The following is a 25,692-nucleotide window of genomic DNA, read 5'->3' as shown; positions in this document are numbered from 1 at the left end:
TAATTAATATTCACTACCAATGAAATATCATCAAGAGTGAAACAAACCAAAAGTAAAACAGCATCAAAAGTGAAACCCATCAACAGTGAAACAGCATCAAGAGTTAAATCCACCAAAAGTGAAATAGCATCAAGAGTTAAATCCACCAAAAGTGAAATAGCATCAAGAGTTAAATCCACCAAAAGTGAAATAGCATCAAGAGTGAAACACACCAAAAGTGAAATAGCATCAAGAGTTAAATCCACCAAAAGTGAAATAGCATCAAGAGTGAAACACACCAAAAGTGAAATAGCATCAAGAGTTAAATCCACCAAAAGTGAAATAGCATCAAGAGTGAAACACACCAAAAGTGAAATAGCATCAAGAGTTAAATCCACCAAAAGTGAAATAGCATCAAGAGTTAAATCCACCAAAAGTGAAATAGCATCAAGAGTGAAACACACCAAAAGTGAAATAGCATCAAGAGTGAAACACACCAAAAGTGAAATAGCATCAAGAGTACTATTGCTATTGAGTATATTGGTATTCACAATAGATCCGTTTGAATATATTGGAAATAAATATTACCAATTGATTATGATATTTGCCACTAGCTAGCGTATACTTACGACCTATCCAAATTATTACACCCTAGTCGCGCCTAAAGAACTTTTACTTCAAAAACATTGAAGTGAACATCGAAGTGTTCTCTTTTTTGCCATAGCTGCAAGTGTTTGTCTACTCACACACAGGCCGCCCGGAGGCCCGCTCGTCCGCGCTCAGCATGGGCGAGTCCTCCAGCGACGAGCCCGCCGCCGGCGCTCCCCTGCGCCAATACACATATTCATTCGGGTCGTCAGCGTTAGAACCAAGTACTTTAAAGCGGATGCGGCCATTATCTGGTGTACTTCGGGCGGTAACACTAGCACTTGCGCGCGAACAGAAATCGTCATGTAAGGAATAAGCGTTATATGCCCCCTCCGTAGCTCGGATACTAGCGACACGCGTCGTCCGCAATACTTAGTTACGTTTACGTACTTGTTTTATTAGAAGCGGAGATAGCACAATGGGTAGGACTTCGACTTCCCTTTAACGTACTTTTCTAAGTTATTCGCCTGCTAAGCAATTAAATTATCATTTGTCTCAACTGTGAAGGAAAACATCGTGAGGAAACTTACTTGCCCGACAGTTCTCCATAATGTTTTCAAAGGTGTGTGGAGATTAACAATTCGCACTGGGCCAGCGAGGCGGAATATATATAATAATTACCTCCTTCTCATTGTGGGAGGAGCCCCGTGCCTTGTATTATGCCGGTAATAGGTTGATATGATGAAATGATGAATAAAATTTCCAATGGAAAAGTACAAACAAACGGGAATTCCCCGATTGCAAACATTTTTGTCATGCAAGCCAGCGTTACTCACTTGTAGGTGTGCGGTGCCTCGGTTCGTCTCACGGGGTCACGCGGCCGAACGCGTTTTCGTTTTGTCTTCGGTCGCTGCGACAAGGAAAGATACCATTTTCTATCATACGAAAAATATATTGAGGATAACTTAAAATTGAAAATATATATATAAATATGGAAGTGTGTGTTTCAGATTTTATAAAAAATTGGGTCGGATGCATTTTAATTCGTTTGCATTTGTAAATTTAATTCTTGAGCTATAACATCCCGAGCATTACGAATCGTGCGGGGAAAAAATAGTAATAGATGTGATATTCGAACATATGCTGTTTTTGAATTCTACCGCCGCCGATTTTAGCATATGGAATATTGTTGTGTGTCCGTAATTGAATCTACCAGGTTGCGGGCGCGGGTGCGGACCTGTGCGGCGCTGGCGGGCGACACCTCCGCGAAGTCCTCGATGATGATCTGGTCCCGCGCGGCGGCCGCGGCGGCGAGCGGCCGGCCCGGTGCGGCGGCCAGCTTGCGTTTGCGCTTCTTCTGGGGTTTTGGCTGTGGAATGTATGGGTAGTGAGCTTTCTGCGACAGACCCCGTTCGGGGAAATGCTATCGCCGTGTCTATTTCTACCGCTAAGCAGCATTGTTGCAATACTTTGTTCCGACGAGTCTGACTCCACGCCACTAGATGGCGCCACGGGATCCTAAATCGCGCTATCGAACTTTCAGAGCCATATTTAAAACTCCCGAAGATCAATGGATGGAGTTCCTCGGTCCCCGGGCACGAAGAATATCTTGCGATCGTCGACATTCCTACGGTCGAGCGAATCCCGTGCATCGGTGCGACGAGCGAATACGGGCACTTCTTACAGGGAATAGTTTTCTTTTTATTATTAGGTAACTCGACACGACTCGTCGCAGTGACCGGAGGCGACTCACCTCGGGCGGCGCGGGGCGGGCCGGCGAGTCGCGGCGCCGCTCGAACACGCGCCCGTTGTTGACCACCTGCCGCGCGGGAATTGTTGTTTGTGTAACCGAACAATACATGACAGTAATTATACAAATAAATGATGAAAAGTCTTACTGTTCTGTTAAATGATTATCACATAGATACATTCTAAATAAGACAATGATGTAGATTGTTACTAGTACTATAATTTTAATAACTACATATTGATTTTTTAAATGGTTACATTTTTAATATGTATGTTGACTTTTTATGAATGTATAGATTTGAGAGATAGAGATCCTGTATACGAGCCACCTAAATTAGCAATCAAGAATTTTGTATTTTGAATTTTTAAGTAAGCACACGTGAGCCTCGGCTTTTGGGGAGCGAGAGAGTAAATACGTGATGAGTGAGGTCGTACCTTGATGTCCTTGTCATTGAGCGCGGTGACCAAATCCCTCACGAAGCTGTTGTTTGGGTACAGCTGTCGGTGGCGACAGTACACGTCCACTTCCAAATGCTCGTCGGTGTGGTTCGCGCCGGCGCGGACCAGCTTCAGTATGAACTTGTTTTTCTTGTTGCTGTGGTGCTTATGTTTGTTGCTGTTCTTGCTTTTCTTGCCGCGCTTGTTCTTGCGGTGGCGGCGCGTGCTATTGGATTCCTCCTCCGCGTGGGACAGCAGGGAGCGGGAGACGCGACTGTCCGGAGGGGGAACGAAATAAAGATTGAAGACTTAAAAAGGCAAAATTTCATGAAGTGAAACTTCTTATGCAGCAATTTCATAATTTTCTGGACGACATGAGAGTGCAATTTCAAGGTCACGTTGAGGCACATTTTGTTCCATGGCAGAGAAGACAGATGTGACGCAGAGTGAAAGATGAAAAGATTAAACATTGGCGCCAAATCTGTACTCAGTATACGTAGTGGATGTGACTCGGAAAAAAAACCATATAAAGTAAATAAAAGTAAGAAAACTCGTATTAAATGTTTCGTTCTATTATCTTAATAATAATAATTTATTATAATGTAATCGCCTTGTATAATGCATTGGTTAGGAGCCACCTAGAAGGTAACACAGTCATTTGAGTGTACCCCTACTACCCATTGATGTACCCAACATTATTTGTTCCGGGCATGGTAGGATACAACGAGCTTAGCGTAAGGAGAGAGCTTACACTCGTAACGTATGTTGTTAGAGTACTGAGGGGACGAATATATAATGCTGATGTGTTACGCCTGGTAAGCCTGCGTGCGCCGGACCGGTATGTGTACCCTCAACGTGATAACCGAGAAGACGGATTTATTTTGTTGCACTCTGAGTGAACTCACAAATATAGCGATTTGGATTTTATTATATACATTATAGTTATATATATTATTAAAATTTACAAAACATGCTGCATTGTCGTATTAGGATAACTTTTTTCTGTAATGACAAAAATGTAAGATGGGAATAAATAAATAAAATTTTGTAGAACAATTTTTCTTCGCTCTACATTTCTTTTCTTTGATATAACTAATTTTGCACTCAACTCGTCCTTCAGATTTCACTCTTAATTTATATTAATAGAGGTTTCACTCAAATTTTTATATTTTTGGAAGTAAAACTTCTTTAGGCGCGACTAGGAAGGAACTCAGATTTTTTTCTGACGGAAGTAACGTCAGACGTTTTTTTGAAAATCTCTTAATATACTCGTTTATTTATTACTTTTGTAATAAATAAATTATTAACACATTTTCTGACGATTGCGACATTCTATAATATGCATTGACAAGGTTATAATGACACGTGCTGATCTAACCTTCCATTTTCTACTCTCAATTATTCTATTTAACAAATGAAAATATAAGATGTGAAAGTGATTAATGACTTTGAAACAGAATCGGTCTCACCGGCGCGCGCGCAGGTTCCGCAGCCGTAGCTCCTGGTCCGAGGGCGCCGCGTCACCTGCGGAGCGGACACGGAACTGCATTCATGATTCATAATTCGTCTCGAGGACATCGCAAACAATTCTATGAAAGACCCATTGACATCTTCATCATCATTTCAACCAATGGACGTCCTAATGAATAAAAAAGCTTGGGTGTGAACTATTGCTGCAACCAGGTTGCTCTTCTAATCATTTTAAATGACAATTAAGATGGTGATAACAAAAAAAAAACACCCGGCTGAGTTTGTTGTGGGCTTCTTCTTAGACCGGAACGCGCTTGGAACCTCTCGGGGCTTTAATTATAAGTTTACGAATATGGTTATCGCCATCATCTTTCTACCTTGTAATTCTCATGTAATGTACGCATCAAAAGAGCCATCTATGGGCCTACTTGAATAAAGATATTTTTGACTTTGGCTTTGATATGGGAACCTATTAAAAATATAATTGTGATATACCATAAGAGCGAGGCCCACTCACTTACTTTTCATTCGGAAGTCGTTCAGCTCGCTGTAGTCGATCTTCCACACTTGTCGCGGCGTATTGCGACACTTCGCGACAATCGCGTCGCTGCCCGACGCGCCTGTCGTGGTCAGACAGAGGCGGCTCTCCGTGTGCTGTAGTTGCTCCGAGGGCAGGTACCGCCATTTCTGCAACAAGGGAATGGCCGTCACCGGCACCACCTCTGCATTTTGTAGGTTGCTTTAGACGAAGGACTTGCGAAAAATTTTAAGATGAAAGGATTTTTGTCTGGTGGGAGGCTTTGGACGTGGCTAGTTACCACCCTAACGCAAAAGCACGGTGTTAGTTCCAGTACAGTGCCCGCTACCATCTTAGACCGCATCATAACTTAACAGCAGTTGGGATTGATTTGAATGAATGAATGAATGAATACACTTTTATTGTACACCACGGAGAAAATTTACAGAGATACAGATACAACAGCACAATAAAATAGAACGTACAATTTGGCGGCCTTATCGCTAAATAGCGATCTCTTCCAGGCAACCGAAGGCCTACCAGAAAATGCTATACGAAATTAGTAGGTGGTACAACAAACATTTGATTGGGTGATTTGATTGGGAATGAGATCTAAAGCGACAAACCTGTCCTCGTTGCTTCCCGTGGCAAGTGACCATCAGCACGCGTCTGCTTAGATCCTCTCCTACATCCGTGGCTGGGCTTCTGGGGAACGAAACAATCGCAAGTTAAATTTTCGGAAAGGAAATAATGAAGCAATACAGCTAAACACTTATATTAGAAATCCAAAATGGTCTGTTTACTTGCGGAACGTGTTCGGTTCTCATTCATTAATTTTAAATGCACAATAACTCAAAGCACGGTTAGAAAGAATGAAATAAATAGGTGCTTATTCGTTATGGAAGTGCACTGAACAATAGAGAAGTATGTGTCAGTACCGCGCGTACTGCACCTCGGCGCACTTCTCCTCGTCCCGCAGCTCGCCTCGCAGCGACAGCGCCAGGTACTGCGTGGCCTCGAGGCGCGCGTGGCAGCCGTACGCGCCCAGCGGGGCCGCCTCGCCCTCGCGCTGCAGCGTGTCGAGGCACAGCCCGGACGCCGGGTTGGCGAACCTGCAACCGACGCCGAAGATAGTTAGTTCTCTTCCGTATCAGCCCAAATTTGCATTGCCGAATTGGCCACTCACCGGCCGAAGCCGAACACGTCCCTGACGGGCACGAACTTCTCCTTGTACACGGTGTCGAGGTACCACTGGAAGCTCTTGCATTTCAGCTTCTCGCGCAGCACCCGGCGGTGCGTCACGTCGCCGATCTTGGGGCTTTTCTGTAACCGATGGTCGATTTGTTATTTACCGACATACGTATTGCGACGTCGCGGCGGTCGGAACTAGCACTAAGATGGCCTACCTCGTCTAACACTGTGTAGCTACTTTCAAGTTACCTGTACTCTACTTGTAGCATGCCTAGTTGTTGTCTGTGAGGATTTAATAACTCTAAGCAAAGAAGCCGCCTCAGTATATCTATTAATTTGAAACGAAGCTCTTTAGCGCGGCTCGAGGAAAGAATTAACCGGTAGAAATCGTCATGTAAGGAATATTCGTTACGGTTCTCCCTTGAATTAATCGACTGTTATCGTCAAGCACGTCTTTATCGATCAAAATTGAGTAAAAGTTTTGAAATAAAATGAAGGACTCTACGGGACTTAATAAAACCATCATCTACGCTGATCAAACTCCGTTTCAACAACACCAGATACAAAAATTACGCAGTGAATTAAAATCTAGAGCACAGGAGGGAGAAACCGATCTGACAATCAAATACTTCAAAGGAAAGCCTAAAATAATAAAAAGTAATCCAAAAAACGAATCGCACCGAACATCAACAACACCAACAACGAGAGCGAAAGTCTAGATGCCAATGTTACGTACCTAAATCTAAATTCTTATACGGACATACAAAAACATACACACAATTACAAACCAACACTCAAATTTTTCTACACAAACATAAGAAGCCTGGTCAAGGTGATAAACTGGATGAGCTCCGATGCATTTTAAAAACAGTTACAAGCATTACACATGTTATATTACTTACAGAAACATGGATTAAATCAGACTTAGAAGCAAGATCACTTCAAATTCCCGATTACACTCATGTGTATAACTACCGAAAGGGTCGTGTTGGAGGTGGGGTATCCATGTTTATCCATAAAAGTATACAATTTGAAAGCACTGACGTACTCAGTAAAAATAATAATGAATATCTTTGGATACATCTTAAAAAGTATGCTTTAAACGTTGGAGTTATATACAGACCGCCAAATACTAACATAAATGAATTCCTACAAACTTATAGTGAACAGCTGGAAAGAAAACGAAGAGCACTGGTTTTCGGTGATTTCAACCTCAACCTTTTGAACGACAATGATCGTAATACAAATAATTACAAAGCTATCTTGGATGAAGCAGGCTATCAAATCCTCAATAACTTGAGTGAAGAATATTGTACACGCGAAACCAAAACTACAAAATCTACTATTGACCATATTTCATCAAATATTCCTGAATGTAAATTTCATTTAGCCCTTCTGGACACACCTTTGTCAGATCACAAACAAATTTATTTACACATTAAGAGTAAAAAAATTGAGATAAAGAAAGACAGACATCATTATTTAGTAACAAATTACGCTACTCTGTATAAATCAGTGGAAAACTCAGAATGTACCAACGAACAAAATGATTTCGCAATTCTAGAAAACTTTATCAAATCTAAGATTAAGGATAATAAAATAACCAAGATAAAAATTTTGAATAAACCTAAAAAAGACTGGATAGATAAAACAGTTATAAATAGCTTATGCCATCGGAACGATGCCTGGAGTAACTATAGGAAAAATCCGAAGAACACAGAAATTGAATCTACATTTAAAAGAAAACGATATGAAGCATTTAAAATTGCAAGAAACACAAAAAATACATACTACATAAAAGCCTTCAGACGTTGTGAAAAGCAACCTAAGAAAATGTGGAATTTAATTAACAGTCTTATCAGCAACAAAATTAAAATAGATACTGCACCTCCAAAACTAATTATAAATTCTGTCACGATAGATAATCCAAATAAAATTTGTCAGTGTTTCAATGACTATTTCTCCACGATTGGTTCTAATCTTGCTAAGGAAATACCACAAAGATACCACTTAAAAAATACAAGTACACTTCCACGTTACTACGATAGCACACTCCACACATTTGACCCAGCCTCAGAACCAGAGGTTATTAAAATAATTATAGACATGGATTCAAATACTAGTTGCAGAATTGACGGCATAAGCGTAAAAGATATCAAATGTGTAAAAAACTTAATACTAAAAAATTTAACGAAATGTATGAATAAATGTTTAGAACAAGGTGTGTTTCCGGACAGTTTAAAAGTCGCTAAAGTGACACCAATTTACAAATCGGGTTCCAAAGCAGATCCAGGAAATTACCGGCCTATATCGGTTTTACCGGTTTTATCAAAAATTTTAGAAAAACTCATCTATTATCGTCTCAATAACCATCTTAATAAAATAAATTTCTTTTTCGAACAACAATATGGTTTTCGCCCTAAAAGTAACACAGTGTCAGCTGCTATGGATCTTGTTACTAAAATAAGAACTGCATTAGATAAAAAACAAATTGCTCTGGGTATATTTATTGATTTAAAAAAGGCATTTGACATAGTAAGTCATACAACATTGTTAGAAAAATTAAATGAAATAGGAATAACAGGTTCGGCATATAAAATCATTGAATCGTTCTTAAAAAATCGAAAACAACTAGTGAAAATAGGAAATTTTGAAAGAAGTCCTGCAGTGTTGAGTTATGGCATACCACAGGGCTCTATTTTAGGGCCTTTATTGTTTTTAGTTTATATCAATAGCATTAGCAGAATTAACGTATTTGGAAACATCACTCTATAAGCAGATGACACTTGTCTATTTTACTTTGGAAACGAAATAACAAACATTATAGAAGACGCTCAAAGAGATTTAAATAAATTAGGCGAATGGTTTCTCTCAAATTTACTTACCATAAATATTAAAAAGACGGCCTACATGATTTTTGCGCCCAAAAACAAAAAAATCCGCATTCATGACCAGTTGAAAATTTACGGTAATCCTTTACAAAAATCAAATACGGAAAAGTATTTAGGACTTATAATGGACACTAAACTAACGTGGCAAAATCATATAGACAACCTTAAAACAAAAATCTCGCCCGTAATAGGAGCTTTGCGTAGAATATCATCCTGTATACCAAATAAAATAAGATCAACAACAACAACAACAATATATACAACTCCCTAGTTAAACCCCATATTGAATACCTCATCGAAATTTGGGGAACCGCCGCGAAATCACATATTAAAAAATTGCAAATTATCCAAAATAAAATTATTAAGACTCTTTATAAGTATAACTATCTAACTCCTACAAATAAATTGTATACAGAGACTAAAATTCTTAATATAAATCAATTATACGCATTAAAAACCTGCACCTTAATAAGAAAAATAAGCACAGATAATATACTCTCACAATTACGATTTCAAACAAAAACATACGCAAACTATCTAAGAAAACGTAAAACTAAATTTTTACTATCTAAAACTAGAACCAATTATGGAAAGAAAAGTATACTGTGTGAGGGAGTGCTGTTGTACAATAATTTACCTGAGAGAATCATTAACACTAAAAGTTTACCAATGTTTAAAAAACTTGTTATTGAACATGTACAAAATACCGTTCAGTTAAGTTAATGTGACCTCTTTCCTATAACACGATTTGTATTATCGCTCGCTAACTTTTTCTTTAACCACCCGCAAAAATATTTACTTTTAAATAATATGGTACATCTGTAAAGCACTTTGAGATTTTGCATCTACTATAGTCGTAAAAATGTAATAGGCCCGTTTTGACATTTGTCATCGCGACGTAACTAGTTATGGACCATAAGACTCGGGACTCGATACTCACGATAAATCAATTCAAGTTTTTATCAGTACTTGATTGATATTATTATGTATTGTAAAGTGTTCGTTCGTTCAAAGTATTCCTTTAACTTCACAACCAATACGCGTGACTGGCTGTTGATTATACGTCCACTTTTCAACATTTTGAAACAGAGTTAGTACTATATAACAACAAACACAAAAATCGAGTCAAATCACTATGTTTAAATTAATGTCCAAAATAGAAGAGCCATAGTTAACGTAATAGTAAACAATATATATCAAACTTAAACGAGCGCACAGTCAACTTTACAAGATGAGGAACGAAAAACTGCGCAGTGCGCGCGGGGACGCTTCAGTCATGTGCCGTTTGGTCAGATACATCAACCCAGACTCATTATTTAGAACCCATTTTGAGAACCAAGCTCATTCTTTGCAGTAAAGATTACTACACAATATTTAATTTCGATATTCAGTAAAAAAATGGTTACAGCTCTAGTATAAAAAAAAAAAAGACTAAGAACGTAACTGTTTTCGGAACGTTTCGCAACAATTATAAATTGCATGCTACGATAAATTAAGCGCAAAAAGAATACTCGCGATATATTCTTTCATATTATTTAACGTCGCAAAAAAATTTACGTATTTTTTAAAACACTGTATGTAATTGATTTTTATTTTATTGTTTCTTTCAGTTTCATTCCAAGTTACATTCTATGGTCTTGCACAAATGTCAAAACGGGCCTATTATATTTTTACGACTATAATTTTAAAATGTAAATTTTAAAATTGTATTCTCGATGTAAGTGAACTATTGTGTTCTTTTTTGAGAAAATAAATGTCTTTAAGCTGAATTCTCAAATTGTCTGTGCCGGGGATGGGAGCCCCAAAACAGCAAATCCATAACGCTTGCCACTGCACCAGCCACGGCAGAGTTCGACAAAACATAGTGTGGTATACGTCAAGAATGAGCAAAGATTTGCGCGCGGATATAGAATCAAGTAACGGCGGTAGCACTCACCCTGAGGTCCGGGCGGTGCAAATAGAACAACTCCGCATAGTCGTCCATCCACACCTCCGCCATGCGCGCCGTGTTGATGCCTGCGGGCACGAGTAGCCTTACTACCAGATCTGCTCGCGCGCAATCCAGGAGTCCATTTCGAGCAAGTAAAATGGGCCTTATTTTCATTGTGTGTAAAACAATAATCTGAAGTACAGGATTTGCAAACGACTCCTTGAGATTGCGAGCGAGCAAATAATTTAAAAAGGCTATTGTAGTGTTGCTTTGGTGATTCGATCGACCTCGGACCGAGGTCCAACCATTCATCTTTGGAATTTGTATACAACTTGTAACCTTGTAAGAAAGTATCTTTCATAACACTCTAACGATGCACACTGTTAAAATATAAAATCGAAAGAAGTGATTTTTTTTCAAACAAACGAATTGGTAACATTGTTAGTGTTTACTTATGAAAACCCTATTGAAGATAAAAGACCGACGCCATTTCGGAGATGAACCCTACTACTTGACAGTGACCACTAAAAGTAATGCAAAAAAGTAATTGCATCGTGCACACTTACTTCCGTAAACGGTGCCGTACAATGTGGAGATTGGAAAAATCGTCTGCTATTTATCGGCATAGGGCAGCACTCCACATGACCGTGGAAGGTTCGGAGATCCATTAATTTTAACACATAATTAATGCTTTCCGAAAAATGACATGCGATATGTTGTTGTATTTTGTGTGTGTACAAAAATAAACCAAGGAGGATAAACACATCGGAGATCGAAGAAGTAGTGCCTCTTGGAAAGCAACAGCGTTATTGGCGACAAACAGTAGCCAGTTATATTGGTGAAAATAGGACTTTCCCTTTGTGATTTATTCGAGCCAACTGTGGTGTACATATTTAACACACAAGGCTCGATGTTTTAAATAAACCCAAACACATGGTCATTTACTCGGTTTTGACACCTAAGTTACCTAGTTACACTTGAACAGTGTCCCTCCCCCCGAGGCGGGGTCGGCTTACCGTGCGTGTCGGTGTGCGCGGGCAGGCCGTAGGGGTGGAAGCTGCGGAACACGTGCCCCACGCGCGAGCACGGGACCGTCTCCAGCGTGCCGCCGCCTGCGAGCCCACACCGCGACCGGACAATGATTCGGAATGATGCTTTGGGGCCTTAATACCATCCCTTCAGGCAGTATTACTTAAAGGCAAAGGTATGTAAAATAAACTGTCATTTTATCTGCCTTAAGCGATGGTAGTAAGCCCCTGTTCTAAAAGTGTATTAGCGTTTCAGCACATTCGAGATTCCTTATTCGCCTGAATAACCAATACTCAGTATTAGGAAGGTTGCAGTAGTTATATTATTTCTATGTACTAATTCTAAACATCATTTTATTAATGTTTTTCATGGCAGATTTCGGCCGGGTATCGTCCTACTGACAAAGACGTGTCCCAAACGGATTCAGCGTTCGGGTACGATGCCGCGTAGAAAACATTTAGGGTTATTGGTGTAATATAACTGCCCACTTTAGGTTACAACGGTTAACCCGCTACCACCTTAAACGGCATCATCACTTGAGGTGACAGTTAAAGTTACAAAATCCCACCAGATCCCAGGCAAACTGCGAATTTTTCGTGTACCAGTGCGTTTAAAACTGGCCTTAACTCAGACGTGCCGTGGGAAGTGTCGCGTACGGTGAGCACTCACACTGCCACACGCGGAAGGACATCTCCAGGTTCTCGCCGCCCCAGCCGGCCATCTGCTCGTCGTAGGCGCCGATCTCCCAGTAGTAGGCGCGGTCGATGGCGAACAGCCCGCCCGCCATCGTGGGGGACCTGGCGGCCAGAGTCACACCGTGTCACCGTACGCCCTTGAAACAGTGAAGCTGCCATACGAAGCAGTGGAAAACAGCAAGACTAATAAAAACGTCTTGAATAAGGACCAAGCGGCAGAGACAATCTGCAGAAAGCCCATGTCAAGTCAAATCTTTCCCTCAGAAGACCTCCTCGTGCGAGGAGTCTTTCTGGTATAACCTATACTCACTCCTATTACTACTCCAGAACTCTGAATTGAAGAATTTTAATTTTATGTTTCTCCCCAGCACCGAGATTATAGCACGTTGGGATAGGTCGCCTTAGACTCTAACGCTTCTTGGGAGTTCTTTGCTGCGATGCTATTTACCTGTCCCCGCAGATTTCTATAGCTTTGAGGTTTCTATCTGACCGGGGAAGGGAAGAGAAGCGGGAAAGTTCCGAGCCGTACTAACATTGATTGTATCACTAGCATTGATAGCGTCCACGCTTATCCCCAAGACTTACCGAAACTTGTATTAAGGGGCTTGATTTTTCGCGCCGAGGAAAGATATAAAAAGGAGACAAGTCTCACCAGGTAGGCGCGATGTCCGACCCGCGACGCTTCTTCTCGCGCTCGGGCACGTCGACCCAGGTGAAGTGGCCCATGAACGTGAAGCCGCCCACCTGCACACACACGCGTGGCTCACATCCTCATCGACCCACTACAGGGCATGGCTCTCTAACGATGAGAAGGGTTAAGGCCGCAGTCCATCTCAGAGAACTCTCAGGCATGCAGGTTCCCTCGAGATGCTTTCCTTTGAAGCAAGTGATATTTAAAGAACAAAGCCCGCCCGCTTAACAAGGTAATTAAGTCAAGCTGCGCCTTCAAATCCAGTGACGTCTCTCTTTTAGAATAGACTTTTTGATAGGTCTTCTAATTGAAACCATTCTAGTAGTGGTAGTTGAAAATCCATACTGCCGTGCTATTGAAAAAGAAGACTTTTTGTAATTTTTCTAAAATTTAGTTTGAGTTCTCAAGGTCAGATTTTATATAGTATAAAACGAAGTAAGATACGGAGGTAGAGCTTTTGCGGATGCAAGGCAAGTCCGGAACTCAATTTTAGAAAAATGACAAAATGTCCCATTTTCATTAGCGCGGCAGCGAAAGAAAAACTGAATTCGAGGGATTTTTATGAATTGAATTGATTGATTGAATTAATTACCAAAAAGTATTAAACTCTTTGGTAATAATAATTAAATTTTAAAAAAATACACTATAAATGCAATACACTACATATAAATTAAAATCAGTGCATTAAATCAAACTACAACAAACAAATCCACCATTTACATAACTTATATAAATAACTAAAAAAAGTTGGCTACTGTGTTACTGGCTTTAGTTAAGCAAAAGCGACAAACAACCACATTGGAACCTTAGGAAGAACCTTAATCACACAGAATCCCAAAAGCCTTTGCTCGATTTGAAGAATGAGCCAAAAAGTGAAGTTTAATTAATCGTATGTACACAAATACTCTTGCGACAGTAATCTTACACACCATGCGTGGTATGAGACCAATGTTTCCCCATTGTTAGCTTCACCATAATCTATTGTTCCTAGCAATTGCAGTTTTTCCACAATCATTATACCACGCAAATTATGTTGTAGTCACATAAGTCGAAATAATCAATTTCGCTGTGAAAATCAAATCACTTCAACGTGTTTTCTTTTCTTATTTCTCAATAAATTGGTCCAATTCTGAACTACCAAAACGGCTTTATATGATTATACAGAAGGCAATGATTTGATTGCGGACATGTGATTTTTAGTGCATACCTTAACCTAAACCAATCCGACGTCAGACCTGACGTTTCCAATAGGTTGGTCAAATATTTGGACAATAATAAAACCTACTACTGTAGATTTAGTTCTGCACATTTGAAATAGACTGCCAATACTGTCGCAATGCCCCATCACAGTATTATAGCATGGTCATTGGTGTACAGCACTCGCTCGATTTGGTCTGTCAACCGCACTACGTCTCTCATTGCATAGTCGCCACTCTAGCGCCTTGCACTTCACAACTCGTGGAACTTTACCGCTCTTCTCATTGGAACACAACATATCAGTATACTTACTTCAAACTTAGCTCTTTCAATCGCTCGCGTATGAACCAGATACCATATTTCTGTTTATTCGTTTTCTTTATAATGACTGCAAAACAACAAAACACTGCGGTTTTACAGACTTCACATGCCGTTGAGAAAATTATATAGAACTCTCAGGCATGCGGACTTCCTCACGATGTTTTCCGTGTCAGTGAAACGCACTTAACTCCGAAAAGTTAAAGTTTCCACCGGATAATGGAAATAACTAACGCTACCAGCTACCAGAACTTAGTTTTGTTAATAAGATATTGTTAGAACAGGCATAGCTTCATTGTCGACTCTCATTAAAGCGTTATTATTAATTTCGACTGCATTGTTTGTTAAAACAATCTTATGTGGTAATGTTGGCACTTTTATATCGGTTAGTGGGCAGTTCTACAGTTAGAAGTTTTGTGTCTATTTTTACCACTAGCACTAAGCCATGTTATTTTATTTTGGTTTATTAATTTAACTAATAAGACGTGATAACGTTTTCGCAATTCATACATTAGATCTTTAAATATCTATAGATTGTTTACAATCTGACCTTTTGATACAAGACTGATTCAGACATTCTCTTGAATTAATTGGTTTTTCGCGTAACGAATTATCAGTTACCGATTGACTTACAAGATATGTAACAAACTATTAAGTCAACATACATAAAATTTTGAAATCATATTCTTCATAAGGCAGTGGGAAGGGTATTACGTAAATCTTGAGTGTAAAGGAGGCACTAGACCAGATCAACCTCACCCGGACCTCCCACCTAAAACCACAGCCATCAACGTTCGCCATCGAGAACGTATTTTCGACCGTTCCTTCAAAGCCGGTACGTTATCACGCCTAGAGCGCCGGCGCCCGCGCCCCGTGCAGCGCACCTGGAAGTGCTCGGCCGCGTCCAGGCGGAACGAGGCCTGGTCCAGCACGTCGATGAGCGGCGTCAGCACCGCGTCCCGCTTGTGCGCCGCGCGCTGCAGCAACGGCCGCAGCCAGTCGGCGCCCGCCTCGCAGTGCGCGTCCAGGAACACCAGCACGCGTCCACGGGCCGCGCGCGCTCCCGCCATGCGCGCGGCCATCAAGCCCTGCCTGACTCTGAGGTTACTCGACTACTTCCACCGATCTTTATTCCATTACCACCGTGGCGGTCTCCACATTATCCAACTAGATGGCGCCACAAATATCCTGCATCGCGATAGCGACATTTTTACCAATAAGGACCAAGTATACGACTTCCGAAGATGAATGGTTGGCCCTCGGTCCCCGAGCACGAAAATCTGATCAAAGGAAGATCTTCCTATTGTTACGGTAGAGCACACAACTTCCGTACAATACCAAACGTGGGCCAATGAACGACCCGCTGGCAAAGCCTTACTATGCATGGTAAGCGAACACGTTTCGAAGTCAGACTCCATTGCTAGCTGTTCACTTCACAAACAAGTTTATCATCTTCTGTCTATTAATGGTCCGCTCCCTCGTTACAGGCTCTCTTATTGGATTCAGTTGTATGAAGTTAGACCCTCGACGCTGCTCCAAAGCAGGTCTATGGCTCCGGATCGCAGAGATTGAAAAATTTAACCTAAATCCAGGCAGGTACTACTAGGTACAAAATCCCGGCAGTAGACGCAGTTTGTTTCCAATTTACATTTAAGCACAACCTCTTTATAGCCACACAATATGTATAGGTGGGTATAGCTTATTCTCCCAGCAGTTTATAACCCAAAAATGGAATTCTCGGAAGTCCTGACTCGTGATCCGTACGCAAATATAATAATTGTAAGAAGGTATCTATCATAAGGTAGACATGAAAGGATTTGCATTAAATCTATTGAATATGGATTAATTCCTACACATCAGCCATCTCGCCTAGTCGAGTTTAATTGTAGAGTTAAAACATAAAACAAAAAGAAAAGTAGCAGAACCACAAAACAATAGAACAAAGTATAAAGTACAATTTGAAAACAAAACAGAAACAGTTGTAAAGGCAAACAACGCAACAGTAAGGCAACAATAGAAGGAGTGCAACACAAACAAACAACACGCGTCAATGCGTGGCCACGTGCGAACAACACAAACAAGTAATTAAAAGCCGGTGCGCGGTGTACAAGTGCAACGCGGGACCAGAGAAGACAAAATAAGCTCTACTCTTACTTAGCAGTACGCTTAGTACACGATCTGCACGATAAAAATCAAAGTGGCTGGCTGGTGGTGGCTAACGTCATAGTAAAATATCCTGCCGATTAAAATTGATCCACTAACGTCCGATGTTAATAATCAATCTTATCCAAAATCTTCAAATGGCAGATTAAATTTAGTAGTGCTGTCTTTATCCAAAGGCAAGAGTAGCGAAAGAATGTTGGTACGGAAATCAATATACCACTGAAGTTATTGGATTAAATTGTTTATTAAAATCGTGCGACCTTGCTTAATAGGTCCTCTTAGTAAAACGTTTGTAAGATAAATCTAAATCAGAATGAGGTAGGTCATTTCAACACTCTGACATTTTATTATTTTGATACTCGAGAACGACACAAGCATTCCGAGTATGCAAATGTTACAGTTTATACAAAGCGTACTAATTCTTCGTGAGAACTTTTTGATGCTTAACGAACACAAATAGCATCAAAAACTTTCTGTGTATATCATTAAAAGAAATGTTTAAATGAAAGTTTTTGGTGCGTTCATCCATATTTTTCCATTGCAAACTTAAAAATTCCCAATTACTGTTTATTTTAAACAATTGCAGACCTAAAATACCCAGAAATCTCTTATACTCTTTAAGCCATCAATTATTTAAATTCGAAAGATTTGGAGAAGTTAATAAAAAAATTTTGGGAATTATGAAATTTTTGTAGAGCGATAATTATTTTGACAACATTGATAATTATTTTGAGTGCTCTGTGCTTTAGGTACATAAGAGACGCAAAGACAAAAACAAACAAAACCCTTTCGAGCAAGATAACCTGGAAAGTGACAGGATCTTGTACGCTATAGTAGAAGTTAGAGGCCTCAATGACATCGATGATGGGGATGACGACCGCGTGCGGCGATTCCTTGGTTCGCTGTAGCAGAGGCCTCAACCAGTCCTGCTGGGCCTCGCAGTGGGAGTCCAGGAAGACCAAGACATCGCCAGTGGCAAACCGTGCGCCTTCCAAGCGGGCACGGGTGAGACCTACACTGTGATAGGGGAAATTTTTTTTAAATCTACAACTACTGTGACCATCATCATTCTTAACCTAGAAGTGTCCCACTGCCAGACAGTCCTCTTTCATAGGAGGATTACGGCTTTGACCCACAAAACGTGTTTCTTCGACATTTTCTTCCAGTGCTCGTCCGTCGAGCGTGTTATTTGCTATTTACAATATTACCAAATATGTTATTTTTAAATATCTGGCAAATATAAGTTCTCAGTAGATTGGATATTTCTCTTAGGAGGACATGGAATGACATCCACGTTAAGGGCTAAAGTGAACGTCATTCTATGTCCTCGCAATGGTGGGCAAATATGTTTTAAAACAGATTTTAGGATTTGTATTCATTTATAGGCAAGCTCTTAGTTTATTTTTCACACACAAAATAATCCAGTTAATCGGACTAAAATAAGCATGACAATACTCGTTAACATTAAAAAAAAAGTAAACCCACTACATCTATAAACTGCTACTGGACGAACCCACACAATTGGAGACAAATTTGCTAATTTGCAAATTGCTTGCTTTGTTAATTGCTGGCTTGAATATCTAAGAAAGTTGGAAGAGAAGAAAACACTAGAACAACAAAAATTTAATAATCTGGTGACAATTTCGGTACATGGTGGGTCACTTCACTGTACCATTAAAGCTGTTAAAGGGAGATGCAAATGCTGAAAAATAAATTTCTATATACTTAAGTAATTTGTTATTTTATTTTGTTTCCTCTTCAATCAATATATATATTATAAATTCAGTAATTAATTGTGCAAGTTTTCCCTAATCAATTTATAATGCAGCGATAATTCAAACATGCCTGCAAGTGGATACGGTGGTATTCATAATAACAGGCTTATGACAGACTTATTTTTTGAATAATACTGCCACCAGCTCACTACAAGTGTCGCTGGATCATCGAGGACCTGCCCAACCAGCGGAGTGAGAAATCACCACTGGGTCACAGCCAGCGAAGCGAGAACGAAAGTACAACATAAACAAGAACCAACGTACAGTCTAATCAACTCAACTATTGTACCATTTGAAAATGCTCAAAACTACATAATAACGATAGTTCTGTCACAAAATGCTACGTTCTGATGACAGCCAAATGGAATGACCATTGTATAATATTATAGCTGCCTAACTTTGATACAACGACTGCCTGAGCGGCACATACATGCGTAAATGTGTAGCGAGTGATTTAATTATGTATTGGTGGATCATGAATCCCACCAATCTCGAAACTACCATGAAATTATACCATAAGGTGAGAATAGTGTAATTTTCATACTATATAATAACGAATTAGCAGACTTACTAACACCAGCTTTACTGATGTCTAGTTAAACACAAAATTTCACTCGAGGATCAAATCTACAATTACCAAACACAAATATGATTTAATGGCAAGAGCTGCAGAAGCCAGACGACGCAACGGAACGCAGTTCATCTTCATCCATCCATTATTTATTTATTGAAACAAAAATATTATATATTTTATAAGTTCTTCTTCATGTGCGGAGGCCATTACAGACTATTAAATGGATACGCAAAGAAGTGAAACTTCTTTTGGTTTTTTCAGGTTGTGGTAGATCAGCTCAGGTATCCCATTTCTAGATATGGGTCATACTCCGATTAGAGGGTACGATCAGAGTTTTACGTATGAAAATGACACCATGCTATGGTTTTACTCATTATTTACTACCAAAGAAGCAACAGCTCTGAAGAAGTCTCACTTCACAATGTGTCGCGTTGTCCAGCTCTTGCAGCTCTTGAGACAAATTGAAAGAACTACAACAGAACCCCACAACTACAAAACCTACGGAAATCACCTCGAACTTTAATTTGTCCCCGACGTAATACTCGAACGTGTCTTGTTCGATAAGGTCAATAATGGGTTTGACTACAGCGGTTCTGTTCTGCTTGATCCTCTGCAGCAGTGGCCTGAGCCAGTCCACGTCCCCTTCAGAATGGGAGTCGAGGAAGATCATGACGTCACCGCGCGCGGCGAGACTGCCTGCGAAACGCGATCGCGTCACGCCTACCCTGCGCAAGCCAAGCATGTCACCCTCCTGGCGACTCGCTAACACAATCAGACCTGATGGAAACTTCTGAAACTGTGTTTCCTCAATCTAAAAACTTGGGTCTATGATTCCAGAGGGAATAGGCATCTTCTAATCACTGAACTTAGGCACTTGACCACTCATGTCGGCTGTTGAATTGGTGAATATATTCCAATCCAACTTTTCGGAAAGTCCAATTCGCTGATTGATCATTACAACAATATGTTACCGCTTCCGTCGCTTTTTTACATTTAAAGGGCTAGAACTCAGCACTCTGTAGCACAATTTTATATTCATTATCATATAGAAATCCTTGAAATTTAAAGTGGATTCATAAAGCAAAGCACATTTTGCACTTGGTTAAAATGTAGTACTCACCGATCAGGCAGCCTTAGTATTCTTATGAGGTCAGGCGGCAGCCTAGTGCGGACATAGTGACTGAGTTTGCCCTTTAGTTCCGGCAGTGTGGAATTGTCGTCCACTAGGATAATCTCCTTTAGGTACACAAACGGCGACGCAGGGTCTTGGCCCGGGTAACCTGAGAGATATTTATTAATAAAATGGAGAAGCACTTTTTACTTAGCCTATTATTAATGTCCTATTGCTAGGCAAAGTGCATTAACTGCCAGGATCAGAAAAAACTAACACTGCCTTTATTAGAGCAGCACATAGTGGTTGGCAATACATAGTCCTTGAAATTGACAATTAGCAAGGTTAGGTATAAAAGGTTAAACAGCATAGCATTGTGTTCTGTTTACAAGAGCTAACACATACTAAAGAAAATGTACTTCTATTTGCTTGAATGGGAACTGCACTGTCTTACCGAGTGTCATGGTCTGACCGGTCTCTCTGTCAACATAATTAGCCTTCCGATACCAGGGCTGGTCCCTCCTTGCACTGTTGATGACACTCCATATTGTCCTCACAACCACTGAGTACGGCTCATTGTGGAATATTAGTATCACTGATGCTGAAGGCAGCTCTGCATCATAGACTACACGTTCACACGCTGGGTTGCGGTGGTCTAAGGAAGAGAAAAATAACAATTAATAAATAATAATAAGTAAATAATTATTACATACACACCAATATAAGATGTGAGGTACGCATTTTATAATTACTTTACGTTACTTTACTTGTATACCTACCTATGACAAATAAATAAATAAATGTCAACTAATATTATAAATATAAAAGTGTGTTGTTTGTTTGGCCTTCCTTCACTTAGTAAATGGTTCCCACTGGATTTGTAAACATGCAGACAAAGAATGTGGGCAACAGCTTGTAATTCATAAATAACAAAACTTTATAGAAGAGTTGAATCTTTCTAATAATTTATTAACAAAAAGGTTTTTATGAATTGATTCTAATAGAATAAACATTTTTAAATGTAAATTAACAATAGGGTTACCAAACTTGATGGGATTTTCTTTACGACGGTAGAAATAGAGAATGGCCAAAAATAAATAACAAATCACCCACCGGAATGGCACATCAGATGGTAAGTGGAAAGCCATTGCCTAGAAACATGGCTTGTAGCACAATGTTATATCTAGATTAAAAAAACAGGTTATTAAAAAATCCTAAAATTTTATAATAATCATTTTTAATTTTGCATTGCTCAACATGGGCCCCCCACTCATAGAACAGTATTTATAATTATAACTCATACCCCTTGCTGCTCCAATGTGGGTTCTCTCCCTAGAAAATATGAAATAACTTCTCTAACACACAATAAATCTGGCTTAAAACAGTGGCAAACATTAGAAACAAACTTTTTTGAAATAAATTAAACCATTCTCACTATATTTATGATATAAAAACTACTTTGTTATTTGTTATAGCCAGACAAACATTTCTTCTGAAGTGAGCAATTTTGTAATTTAACCAGTTGATGCTAATGTTCATACTTCATAGGAAACAAATAGGGCAATGCAAGCTGTTTATAGTGGCGCGAGCTAACTGTAATTCAAACTGATTACCTTTTAAAGTTCTATTGTACGCTATGCGATCGCTTAGATACACGTTTATAGCTAGCTTCTTCTCGGACTCTTCGCCGAGGCGCTTCGCTTCACCCGTCAGATGCGCGGCAACGCCACCGTCTCCCAACCCTGGGATGATCCGGGCTTCATCCTCCAAAATCTCTTTTTCATACACATCTTCCAAGTCTGAAAACTGTGCGCGTGCAGCCCGTTTCCCGCCACGCCATTGCTCGAATAAAGCTAATATTGTAACAACTAATATCACACAGAAACCTACTTTTGCCGCATGATAGCACTTGCGAACCGGCAATTTCATTTTATAATTGAAAATCTTATTGAACGGCGCGCGTACACGACGGCTATTCTTTTGACACTGACGTTTGATATGAATTTTCATTTTGACACCACCATTGTTTACGCTATGGAGGGTAGAGGTAAGGAGAGTCATCTTATATGGGAGAAAAGTTGAAAAAGTGTCCAGTGTATGCGCTAAATAACAGTTCAAAAATCCTCCACAATGGCGCTGGTGGATGCACAGGGTATGGTATGAATGTAGCTGAATTGAAGTATGCCGAGTTAAAAAATTTAATGTCATTATCGACTAAAGTAGTTAATTATTGAGAAGTTCAACAACTTACGTTGTACAAAATATTTTGGTAAATATAACCTTACTTCCTTGTATCTCCATACTTCCTTGTTTATTTTTCAAGCCTACTCTAACAATATTTATATTTGGCGCTTCTTTTAAGAGTTACCCTGATGCAAATGTGGCGCCATCCTAATTTAATACATTTTGACGACACTTTTTCAGATACACAGATGACTCTCCTTACCTCTACCCTCCATAGTTTACACTTGTTGTTTTTTAAACCGGAAAGCGGAAAGTAAACATTTCGTTCAGCCAAACTTAAAGGTTTGCAATTATCGATAGTATTGAAATAAACATTGGTGTTTCCGCGATTTTCAACCAGTTTCCAAGATTTTATCTGAAATTGTACTAGGTGTTTGATGTGTAACATCTATAGGCGGAGGGTAAACCTGATTTTTGGCGGGGCGACGCATCGCCACCCGTCAATTTTCAATTATAAAATGAATTGTAACTGAATTGTACATCGTAAAGTTAGTTCTAGGAGGCATGAAAATCGATAACTATGTTCTTGTTGTATATTCTAGTCTATTCTTTATATTTAGAACACGTGTTTCGTAACAGTACAAACAGTGTGAATTAATAAATATTATTACGTTAGTAAAACCTTTTTTATTTAAATAAAATCTTTGAGATTAATTGTAATATTTATCGTTAATCACTAATGCATTTTAGTTATTTTTTTTCATACGCCAACGAAGTATAACTTCTTACGCGTGTACATGTTTTTATTTTTTGTTAAAATTGAAATTTGTAAATTAAAGTTAGGCTGATTGTGATTCTTTTGATGTTTTAATATTAAATTCTCTGCTGATCCTTCGAATATGTATACACCCTCTTTTTTTTTATTAATTTGGGAAACTAATTTGAAATGTTTTATCTTTTCAATATGCAATATCTTTCCACTATACAGAAAACAATTTCGATGTTTCACACGGCTCACACGTTTTTTCTCGTTTAAGCGAAACGAACATAAAGGAAATAAATTTTACCACTAGGTGGTAATTCTTTATTCTGATCTGTCACCACACGGCACAATGTAGATCTGATCCGAGATAACATCGACCCGAGATCAATTATTGATATGTAACTCGTATAAGGGGTAAAAAAAAAATGACAAAAATATTAACAATATTTTTAATTCACATACCACATCAATGCAAGGTCGGAAATATAAATAATGGCTGAGATATATTTATAACATGGCATGCTGGTATTTTTGATGCGATTCTGTTATTTGTGAAAATATATGTCGCGTGTTAAAAATATTTTTCCGCATTAAGATTAAGCCGCTTACGCTTAGCTTTAAAACTTAAGCAAGATAACCACAGGAGCCAGGGCGGAGGTGGTTCTGAGTTAGGCTCAAAAGAAGAAGAAGAACCAATACTTTTTTGCACACAAAAATCTAAATATACATAAAACAAACTAGTAAACAAAACAAAGGAATGCAAAAATTGTAGGCATCAAAGGCCGCCTTATAACTGGAAGCAATTTCTTGCACGCAACCTGTGACTGTAAGGAACAGTTACTAGAAATTGGGAGAGTGCAAATATATATATTGTAAAGGCGATTTTACACTCACACCGCCAAAGTAGCTTAAGGCTTTAGACCTCCGAACCACTTTTGTTCGATTCCCGCCCTAGCTCCAATGAGTTCGAGTCTTTAATTGATTCAAATCATTTATTATTCTCACCGCTAGCAGCCTTGGTGATTTGCTTGAACAAAGCGTCCAAAGAGCTCATTTGTGCTTTGGACAGCTTCGCGCCCTTCATGTCTAGCACTTTATGGAACTCCGCGATCGTACTCTCCGGCAGTAGCTGCAGAAACTGAGATACGAACCCTTCCAGGTTGCCATCCAAGGGTGCCATAACTAGCTTCAATATCATCTCAGCTTTAGTCATTAATTTAATTACTACTTTAGTGTAAGTGGTAGGCGCGGATCGTTTAACGTCAGAACCTATGGAGGGTAGCTCTAACAGAGCGGTCTTCAACATATGCGTATCCAGCAACAGCTGTTCAGAGCCGACAGTAGAAATCGGTTTGCATTTGTAGATGTTTTGGATAAACTTCGGGATAAAGGAGTTCGCGAAACGTATACAGAACTGCGTGAAGTACTTCCGCGAAGACGCCAAATTGTCCCTCAAGTTTGGAACCGTGTTCTTCAAGTGCATGATTATTTGGGTGACGTAGGAGCTTTGGTCTCCCACGTTGTCGAAATGCAGCCACGATATCTTGGTCATGGCTTGGAGGGCCGGTTCGCAGGCCAGCTCCAGGTCCTGGACGAGGAGCTGGATGCAGTTGCTGATCATCTTGTGGAACAGGTCTTGCTCCGGCGTCAAGTCTATCTTGTCCGCGAGCGCGGGCGCGATCTTCTCCTTGAGCTTCTGCTCGAGATGGACGGTCGTCTCGAGGCAGTACTCCGACGTCGTGATGACGCTGGTGATCTTGCAGAGCTCCGGCCGGGTGTACCTCTGCGCGCTGGCGTCGTCGCGCAGCAACGTGTGCAGGTTGGACACGAGCGCGGGCACGCCGGCGGCCGCGCGCGGCAACGCCGCCTGCAGCACGCCCGCGTACTCGCGCAGGTACTTGCCGAACACGCCCGACAGCTCTGCGGGAACAACGGCTATTCGTGCAACTATTACGTCAATCGCGGCCTAATAATGCCACACTGTTTTGGAGCTAAGGCCGACCGCTGCTCCGATGTGGGCTTTTACCAAAGTAAAAATTCCATAAATCTAACCCAACCCAACTGTTAACTAACTAGAATACTATATTTTTTACGAACCTTGCCGAATATTATTAAAGAACAGCACGAATGGATAAATAACTTAATACGTATGGCTATACTTTCAAACAGGAAAATGTTTGTAATGTTTACAAAACACTATCGCGCTAAGAAGTGTTCAAAAATTGACTCTATATATAACTTCCAAGGATGCTCTCGGTACCGAGCACGATCACCCGCTCGGAGCAGTGTCTATTGTTGCGGTCGAGCGTAGCACCATAGCTCCATAGTACAATTACTAACGACGTTGGGCGCCATTTAAAGTTACGATACCGATTTGCCGGTGCGTTATGTTTAGGGAACTGGTAAACTGTGAAAAAAATATAAATTTGGTTATAAGCA

The 25,692-nt window shown here is 39.9% G+C and overlaps 1 protein-coding gene across 1 annotated transcript in view; it reads right to left on the bottom strand.

Moving 5' to 3' along the window:
• The window catches only part of LOC120625145, a 40,269-nt gene that overhangs the window by 4,178 nt on the left and 10,399 nt on the right, over positions 1-25,692 (bottom strand). The window contains exons 11-33 of the mRNA XM_039892107.1: positions 24,259-25,173; positions 21,920-22,192; positions 20,761-20,961; positions 20,316-20,475; positions 19,707-19,920; positions 18,826-18,827; positions 17,647-17,896; positions 17,219-17,229; positions 15,568-15,790; positions 13,130-13,221; positions 12,452-12,579; positions 11,770-11,865; positions 10,760-10,839; positions 5,928-6,064; positions 5,680-5,853; positions 5,368-5,446; positions 4,746-4,911; positions 4,224-4,278; positions 2,752-3,028; positions 2,321-2,386; positions 1,781-1,936; positions 1,404-1,477; positions 726-805 (exon numbers count right to left, since the gene is read on the bottom strand). Of these exons, the coding sequence (XP_039748041.1) occupies positions 726-805; positions 1,404-1,477; positions 1,781-1,936; positions 2,321-2,386; positions 2,752-3,028; positions 4,224-4,278; positions 4,746-4,911; positions 5,368-5,446; positions 5,680-5,853; positions 5,928-6,064; positions 10,760-10,839; positions 11,770-11,865; positions 12,452-12,579; positions 13,130-13,221; positions 15,568-15,790; positions 17,219-17,229; positions 17,647-17,896; positions 18,826-18,827; positions 19,707-19,920; positions 20,316-20,475; positions 20,761-20,961; positions 21,920-22,192; positions 24,259-25,173 (3,909 nt within the window). The remainder of the gene's footprint in view (positions 1-725; positions 806-1,403; positions 1,478-1,780; positions 1,937-2,320; positions 2,387-2,751; positions 3,029-4,223; positions 4,279-4,745; positions 4,912-5,367; positions 5,447-5,679; positions 5,854-5,927; positions 6,065-10,759; positions 10,840-11,769; positions 11,866-12,451; positions 12,580-13,129; positions 13,222-15,567; positions 15,791-17,218; positions 17,230-17,646; positions 17,897-18,825; positions 18,828-19,706; positions 19,921-20,315; positions 20,476-20,760; positions 20,962-21,919; positions 22,193-24,258; positions 25,174-25,692) is intronic.

Source organism: Pararge aegeria, chromosome 7 (assembly GCF_905163445.1).
Source record: "Pararge aegeria chromosome 7, ilParAegt1.1, whole genome shotgun sequence".
NCBI classification, from domain to species: Eukaryota; Metazoa; Arthropoda; class Insecta; order Lepidoptera; family Nymphalidae; genus Pararge; species Pararge aegeria.
Note: the sequence above shows the minus strand (reverse complement) of the source record. Positions and strands in the feature narration are given on the sequence as shown.